The sequence below is a fragment of the Phalaenopsis equestris genome, unplaced genomic scaffold (genome assembly GCF_001263595.1).
Source record: "Phalaenopsis equestris unplaced genomic scaffold, ASM126359v1 Scaffold000024, whole genome shotgun sequence".
Taxonomy (NCBI): Eukaryota; Viridiplantae; Streptophyta; class Magnoliopsida; order Asparagales; family Orchidaceae; genus Phalaenopsis; species Phalaenopsis equestris.
Genome location: NW_018164466.1, coordinates 155779 through 164100, shown reverse-complemented (window position 1 = coordinate 164100; position 8322 = coordinate 155779). Strand labels below are relative to the sequence as shown.

The 8322-nt window shown below is 36.3% G+C and overlaps 1 protein-coding gene across 1 annotated transcript in view; it reads left to right on the top strand.

Annotated features, from left to right (window-relative positions):
- Window positions 1-8322, top strand: part of LOC110018512 (nuclear pore complex protein NUP205-like) — a 66703-nt gene that overhangs the window by 36595 nt on the left and 21786 nt on the right. The window contains exons 14-19 of the mRNA XM_020715847.1: window positions 4648-4798; window positions 4880-4992; window positions 5087-5168; window positions 5266-5352; window positions 5437-5514; window positions 8056-8253. Coding sequence (XP_020571506.1) covers window positions 4648-4798; window positions 4880-4992; window positions 5087-5168; window positions 5266-5352; window positions 5437-5514; window positions 8056-8253 — 709 coding nt within the window. The remainder of the gene's footprint in view (window positions 1-4647; window positions 4799-4879; window positions 4993-5086; window positions 5169-5265; window positions 5353-5436; window positions 5515-8055; window positions 8254-8322) is intronic.

Here is an 8322-nt window from a genome sequence, read left to right as displayed (position 1 = left end):
ATATATATATATATATATATATATATATATATTATTTTATCTATTTTTCTCTGTCGAGTAAAAGTTAGACACGCGAACTCAGCCCAGGCCGCCTTCTTCTCTGCGAGCTTCCCCTTCTATTGAAAACCCGCACAAGACTTCGGTTCTCGTAACGTGCCTCCTTCCTTGTTGTCGTCTCCGTCTTCCCCTTCAATATTCCATGCCGTCTCCGTCTTCCCCAATTTTCCTTGTTGTCGTCCGGTTTTGTCCCGCACGAGCTTAATCGGTCGCCTCCTTTGCACGACAGTGGCACCAACTCTTCCCTCGCTTGACACCAATGTCGCGACGTCGCGCCCCTTCTCATCTCTGTAGATAGGTAAAACTCACCCCGTCGTGATTTATAAAGAGAAAATGCCTACTTAGCTTCCGTCCCCTCGCTTTGTCTTCTTCAGTTGTTTGTTTCCTCTCCCTTACCTTATTCATCGTTTCCTCTTTCATTATGTTTGTTTTTTCTTTCATGTTCCTTCATTTTTCTCATTTTTTCTTGCTCCGTAGAGAACCTGTACTTAAAAGAACATGATTGTTTTCTTCGGTTGAAAAGCTTGGCTTATTGTACCTCTCAATAAAATGAAAAGTAATAAGTTCAGAAGAATTCCTAAAATAGAAACAACGCGAGGCAGTGGAGCAATGACTCGACACAAAAGAAATGTAGTTCTCTTGGAATAGAGCTGGATTATCCAACAACTCAATAATCTCTCAATGACTAGTTAGTGGACTAAATGATCAACTGGCAACCAATTTTGGTAGTGCATTTCTTTTAGCCGTGTAAGTTGAGAAATGATCCAAACCGATGGTGCTATATTGAATAACGTTGCCGTCTTTCTTTTTCGTTTGTAAAATCTTATTATTATTTTTTTTCAATACAATGATACTACGACTTAGCCTCACAACAATTCAGTGTTTTTTTATCTAAGGGCATATGAGTTTTTTATTATTTATTATTATTTAGTATAAGTAGACCCTAATAGATGGGTTGGAAGGGCATGAGATTATTCTTGTGAATCTTAGGTTTTGGGCTAGGGAGAGACTTCCTATCTCTGGAATTGGAGGGCATGAGATTATTCTTCTGAATCTTTGGGCTAGGGAGAGACTTCCTATCTCTGGAATTGTAGGATTTGGGAGATATCGCCTACCTCTGAAATAGTAGTTGCTTATCTTATGTATTCGTGCGGAGTATTATGGTTTATTGAAGGAAACAATTTGCTTTGCCCTAATCTCTATGGAAATTTTTGTCGATTTTGGTGGTCATATTGTATCAAGTGGTATTAGAGCCCTCGATACCTGAGATATCAATGACTAGATTGCTCGATACAAGAGTTTGTTGCCATCAACACTGAACCTCGCGATACCGTTGTTATTAGAGCTTGTGGAGATTGCAACGACAACATTGTGGCTTACACAGACCCATAACCTCCATCTTTCGCCTGCTGTTGCTTTCGATAATCACGATCAGAGCTAGCTGGGTAAGCATCAATACGATTGCGACCTAGAGAGGTGCGAAACCACATCTTTGATCTCCTCTCGCTTCGTTTTGAAGATTGCAGCATACAAAGACCTGAATATCGCGCGTTTGCTAGGAAGGTGATTGGAAATTTTTTATCTCTTGTGAAGACCAACTAGTTAAATTTGCTCGGATGCATCGTTATTCGAGCCTATTCTTCGACAAGTTGTGCATGAAGATTGTTGCTTGACCTAACCATCGAAAAGTCCCAATTTAAGCCAGCTGAGTGCGATGAGCACGACATACGGGCTTTGAAATCAACAAGTAGTAATACTCGTCCTAATTCAAGTTCTTCCATAAATGTCATTTACAAACACTAAGCTGTATATTTTGAAAAACTATCATGATTGTCTCGGCTAATCCTTAGTTCATGTTAGATATGAATGCTAGATGAAATAAGTTAAAACAAATTGACTTGGCTAAATTCTGACAAAACCATAACCATGTTTTCCTTGATTTTGATTCAACGAATGCAAGAAGCGAGGTGAAAATGTCATTATTACCTTCCAAAGACTTTTAAGATAGAAGCACATCTAGATGTTTAGCTTTTTATTGGCAAGCATCCATCCTAACTTAATTTCTACACCTTGTTAGGAATCCGACAATGCAATATCAAAAACTCACAAAAAATCTCTTGAACGATAAATCATGTAGAGTTTCATGCATATGTACCAAATCAGATATATAGTGGAGGAGTGTTTCTTGTCGATGGATGGGCGATTTACGTCCATATAGGGTCAATTTTTGTTCATAGAGCGCAAATTTATGCCCCTGGAAGTAATAATGAAGAAATTGGTTGAGTTTCTTGCAAACCCATAGTGGAAGGAGTGATTTGACAACCAGACATTTTGAATGAGCTTAAGCAAGCATAATGAGACGGCGTGCGATTCAAGGATGGAGAAGACCAATTCGAATGATTTCAGCCTGGAATAGAGAACCACGATGGGCTGCATCCAATTGCGCCAAAGCCTTTTGATGCAGCAGTCTTTCGGGCGGAAGGCAATGCTGGAACCTTTGGAGACAGGCGTGCTAACTGTCAGGCGAGCCAAACTTATGGAAGGAGGGAAATAAATGTGGGTGGCAGAATGGAAGCCAACCTTCGCTTCATGGGAGGAATGAAGTTTGATCAAGAGAATTGTTAATGTTACTCACACATAAGAAAGTTGAAGATGCCAATCTTCAAGCAGGACGACACATGGGCGAGTGTGTCGGGTGGGGCAATATTTGCGATAAATTGACTAAATAGGGAGGCGAAGCTCATGGCGATAAGGTTATGCTTTGAGGGGAAAAATCTGGCATGATTTCAGTGGAGGGAGTCTAGGTACCCGATTTGCATTTGGGAAGAATTTAATTATTGTTTGTTAGAACGATTCCAAACCATTCGAGAAGAAGACTTGTACGAGCAATTATTTGCATCAACTCAGGAAGGGACTGTAATGGAGTAGATGGAGAGATTTGAGCTATTGTCGGGTTTGTTAGGAGAGATTTCTGAAGCAGTGTTGGCAAAAAAATTTCATTGATGGCGCAACACTCCGATTGTATAGAGAACAAAGATTTGGGGAGACGATAAAGCCCAGATGGTGGAGGATAGGATCCAAATAGAGAAGGCCAAAAGGAGCAAACACCATGAGAGAATTAAAGAAGACCATGACAACGAGGCCTGCACGATGCCATTTCAGGAGGGAGGCGCCGAAGGAGTCAAATTTGGGGGACCGTTCAATGGTCAACTTCAAGCACCTTGCAGAGACAAAGATTAAACAAGCTGACAGACTATGTATTCTACGTGATGAAAAGTTTGTTTCGTGACATGTTTGAGAGGATCGGACATTACATGTTCTCATAGTGTGCGACGAGGGAGCAGGTGAGCTTGATGCAACAAAAATTTCCTTTTATCGATCTTGAGGTTGATGTGCTTTTTGTGGAGGTGAGTATTGCTATGCTTGCTTAGCCTATGGGTAATTTAATTTTTTATTGACCTAAGGGCATTTGAGTCTTTTATTATTTTTTATTTTTTATTATAGATAGACCCTATAGGTACATGGTTGGGGGGCTTGTGATTTTTGTTGCTAGTATTTCTTTAGTTGAAAATGAGTTCAAGTCAGTGTCCTAAAACCTACATTATGAGACGGTATTGTGGCTATGCTGGCTTAGCCTATGAACAAAATTATTTCTTTAGTTGAAAATGAGTTTTTGTCTGTGTCCTTTGAAGTATTGGTTTTGCATAAGTTTGCAAGCTCTCTCTGAAAGTTACAAATTATTTCAAACTTAAAACTTTTTGTTGTGCATCATACTTGTTTCACTCCTTTGTTGCCACCGCATCATGCAAATTTCTTTGTCATCGTTCCCCTCTTTGTTTTCATCCTTGTGCCAGTGTCCTGCTACTAGCGGCACTATTAATTCCCTTGAGGTGCTCTAGATTGATTTCTTCCGGGATCAGGTGTTCGAAAGAATGAGTTATGTTACAGTTAGCATTTGGCAATTGTTATGGCCGATCATAGACGCAGTGAGGATGGATAATGACTACTTGTCCTATTAAGATTACTACTATTTCACACATACGTCACACATGCGTGCACACATCACACACAAAGTAAGAGAAGAGAATAAGAACAAAGGTTCTATTAAAAATGAAAATGCAAATCATATTTTGGTCTTAGATATACTAATGGAGCATAATATTTTTTAAAAACTTGTGTTTAAATTTTCTGATTTGGGCAGCAACTACTTTCTATCATACAAAAAGGTTGTAGCATGTGGATTAGATGTTGTTATAAATAGGGGATTTGCATAAAAACTTGAAATGAGATAACAAATCTCAAAAAAATATTGGAATCATTGTCGCACTGCAAAATTTTGGCAGAAATTTCTATTTGAATGCTTGCAATTATCATTTTCAAAATTTTTAGAAAATGGGCATCGAATTTTGTTTTGACTGTATATGTTGTTAATGTATAAGCTGGATGAACAGCATGTTTTATTTCAAGTGAAATTTAAGTTCCTTTTTAATATTATATGTTAGTAGACTTTTTTCGCGTAATGGTAATTATCATTCTTTGATTTGCCTACTCATCTAATTGTGCATGCCAACTATTGGTATATGTTGACAGCTCAAGGATGGCTGGACTTGTACAGTTTTTATTGAAAACAAATGCAGCAAAATATCTAATTGAGGATTATGCTGCTTGTCTTGAGGCACGTTTTGATGAGTCTGTTGTTGTTGAGAATACAAAAGATGACCCTGGTGTTCTCATAATGCAGGTTTTAGGATTTTTTTTTTTTTTTTTTGTATTTTGCAAAATAATTCTAGCGAACTTGTGATGCTTGATTTGTTATTGGCAGCTTCTAATTGATAATATTAGAAAACCTGCTCCAAATCTTACACATTTGCTTCTCAAGTTTGATGTAAATGGTTCAGTGGAAAAAACTTTGTTACAGCCAAAATATCATTTCAGGTTTGAAACTCTTTCGTGTTGGCTTGTATATTTTGGTTCATATTTTATATTATTGTGTAGTTATTAAGAGGCAATAAGCTGGCAATATTTTCAGTTGTTTGAAAGTTATTCTTGATAATTTGGAGAAGCTTTTGAAGCCTGAAATAAACGCTCCACTGCATGAGTTTGGTTTTCAGGTTTGGTAACTAATCTTGTTTGGTAGTTGATCTTGCTGTGCGAATTTGAAGTCCTTGTTTTAATATGGTTGTTTTTTTGCTACTATGTTGCTTGCAGCTCTTTTATGAATTATGTCTGGATCCTCTTACTTCTGGTCCCATAGTGGATTTATTGAGTAATAAGAAGTACCAATTCTTTTCGAAGGTTTTGCTTTTCAGCACATCAATTTTTTTATTTTTGCTCATATATTTAGCTTATCTTTTTAAATTTTGCTTCATGTAATTTTAGCACTTGGAATCTATTGGTGTTGCCCCGCTACCAAAAAGGACAAGCAATCAATCTCTCCGCATCAGTACACTACATCAGGTATAATGCGTAGAATTTTTGTTTGCAAAAGAAAATTGATTTACATATTCTTGAACTGTGCTGTTTTGGTTCACTCAATGAAAAGCCTTTACATTTAGCTCGTAAACATAGGGATATCCTGAGTATTGTAGCTGCTTCTTCAGTAATCTTTAACTGTTTATGTTTATATCGTCACACCCCAATTGGCCCCCCTTAAGTTTAAGCTATAGTTCGACAGAGACAGACAATTCAGTTATATTAAATTCTCACCAACACTCGTCTTGACTTACAGTATTAGGATACAATTAGTGATGAAATAGTCTAACTAATTAACTCTAAACATATTTCATTTCGTTAATTTTTACATACACTTGGAAGCATGAAAAATCATATAATTAAAACATATAAACTATTCATAGATGCTAAATTCAACATAAATAAAATATGTACTCAAAAGACTGCACATGCTTCCAAAGTTATAATTGCCAAAGTTGTAAAAGTCTCGCCTTGGTGCACCTTACCCATTTCTAAATGTAATCAACGTAGTGTGGGCAACAATGAGCTCAATAAAATAAAAATAAGATTTTATATACGGAAAAGAAACAATGTGCATGTTTGTAGGTAACTGTACATATCCCCACACAAGTCATAACAAGTTAGAACTGTATCACACATGAAAATCAAAATCATTTTTTGTAGAAAATCGTGACCTGCTTTATAAAGCATGTCTTTTCATTTGTGTGTGGTCATAAGTATGTTCATAATAACCAATTCATTATAGAAATGTATTCATAGCAATATCATCATTGGCATATGATCATAGCGTCATGGCAATGTCACCTGCGATGATTGAAATTGTATAGCACATGTAAAAGAAAAGCATGTAGTATAGAAAATTATGATAGCTTTATAAAATATGTATGTCCTTTCATTTATGCATGGTCATAAGCATGTATTCATAATCATAACAAAGTCATGATAGCCATATGATCATAACATCATTGTAATGTCACCTGTGCAATTTATAGGCCTCAAGGCCCTCAGTTATTTTCATATCCTGCTATATCATGGGACATCACACTACCCAAAATGCTATATTAACTATGTATAAAGGGGCGAGACTCCCAACATACATCTATCAAATTCTCGTTTGACACCAATGGTCCCTTACATTCTGTCATCCTCTGATCCCAACGAGTTCGATTGTTTTGTTATCACCTTAATACTAGAAGTTGAGAATCACGCATCCCTATCATTTGTACTTACAAGTAGTTATTTGATAGTTCACCTATAACATTATTTATGACATTTCATAAAGTATAATTCTTGTATTTGACATTCATTAGACATTTCATATATAATAGACATGTATCGTAGCATTCAAATTTCTATAAGAGATAATTTCATATGCATATTCATATGTGTCATAACACGGTAAAGCCTCCTGTTGTAAAATAAATTAATTTACATTCATACATTCATCGAGTCATTCATTCATAATAGGTATTCATCAATAATATGAAAAAAGTTCTAAATGCATCTATGTCTAATATAAATTGGCATGAAATTCTGTAGAGAATTATTTTTTTTTAAGTTAGCACAAGATTATTTCACCTTATTAGACAAAGCATCCCTATGACAAGTTCCGAGGCGCTTGTCTCGAGCTTACCACATTAGGTTATTTCAGGGTTATTGAAGTGGAATATATGAGTTTCTCTTCAATAGCCTTGTAATAACCCATAATTAATCTCCGCGGTTTCACTTCAATAACCACAAAAATAACCTCCGCGATGTAGCACACGTGTCGGCGTATTATTGGAGTGGAATATATGAGCTTCTCTTCAATAGCCCCGTAATAACCCAGAATTAATCTCCGCGGTTCCACTTCAATAACTCCAAAATAACCTGCGCGATGTAGCACACATGTCGGTGTATTTTTGGAGTCCGCACGTAGAGCTACGTCCGGAGTCCGTACAGAAAAATTTTTCCTTATTTTGATGCATTGATCATGTTCTTGGCATCTCTATATTCCCCAAGTCAAGTCTATTGATTAATATGCTTGATATTTTCATGTATGCCTTTATTTATTTTTATTTTGTATATGGTCTGAAGAAACAATCATACGGACCTTTACACTATGTAAAGTGCATGAGAGATTCGTGCATCATGACCTCATAATAATAACTTGGTTGGTTGCAAAATATAAGTTGGCATGCTTAAGTTAACATATTGTTAAAAATTGTGTGTCATCATTTGAGATAAACTTTGAGACATTCAGCAGTTCTCACCTTGATGAGGGAATCACAGAGAGGATTGTATCTTCAAAGTAGAAAATTCCTAGTTTAACAGCACCCACCATGTTCTTCCAGGTTATGATTTGAATGTGTTTGTAATATCTAATATATTCTTTTGATATTGCTGCAAATAATTATCGATTTTTATGTATTGATAACTAATCAGTTGGTTAATGCCAAAATTTATAGTTCACGACATGTGTAAGTTGTTTGTACCATCTATTTTGATAACCACGTTTTTTACCTTACTACATTCTGTCTTTTGCAGAGGGGATGGTTGTTAAAGCTGCTAGCTTTGGAATTGCACTCAGCTGATATGGCTGAATCCTCGCATAGAGAGACTTGCATGGCTATTATATCCCAAACTTTCGGTCAATGTGCTGATGTGGACTACTCCGAACCATATTCATCCCAAACTATTGAGACACATGCTTCTGGTTTTTCGCCTGAGACCAAAAAAATGACGGTAAATATGTTTGATAAATTCCTAGATTATTTCTTCTTTATATAATTTTTTGAAGAATTCAGTTGGTTT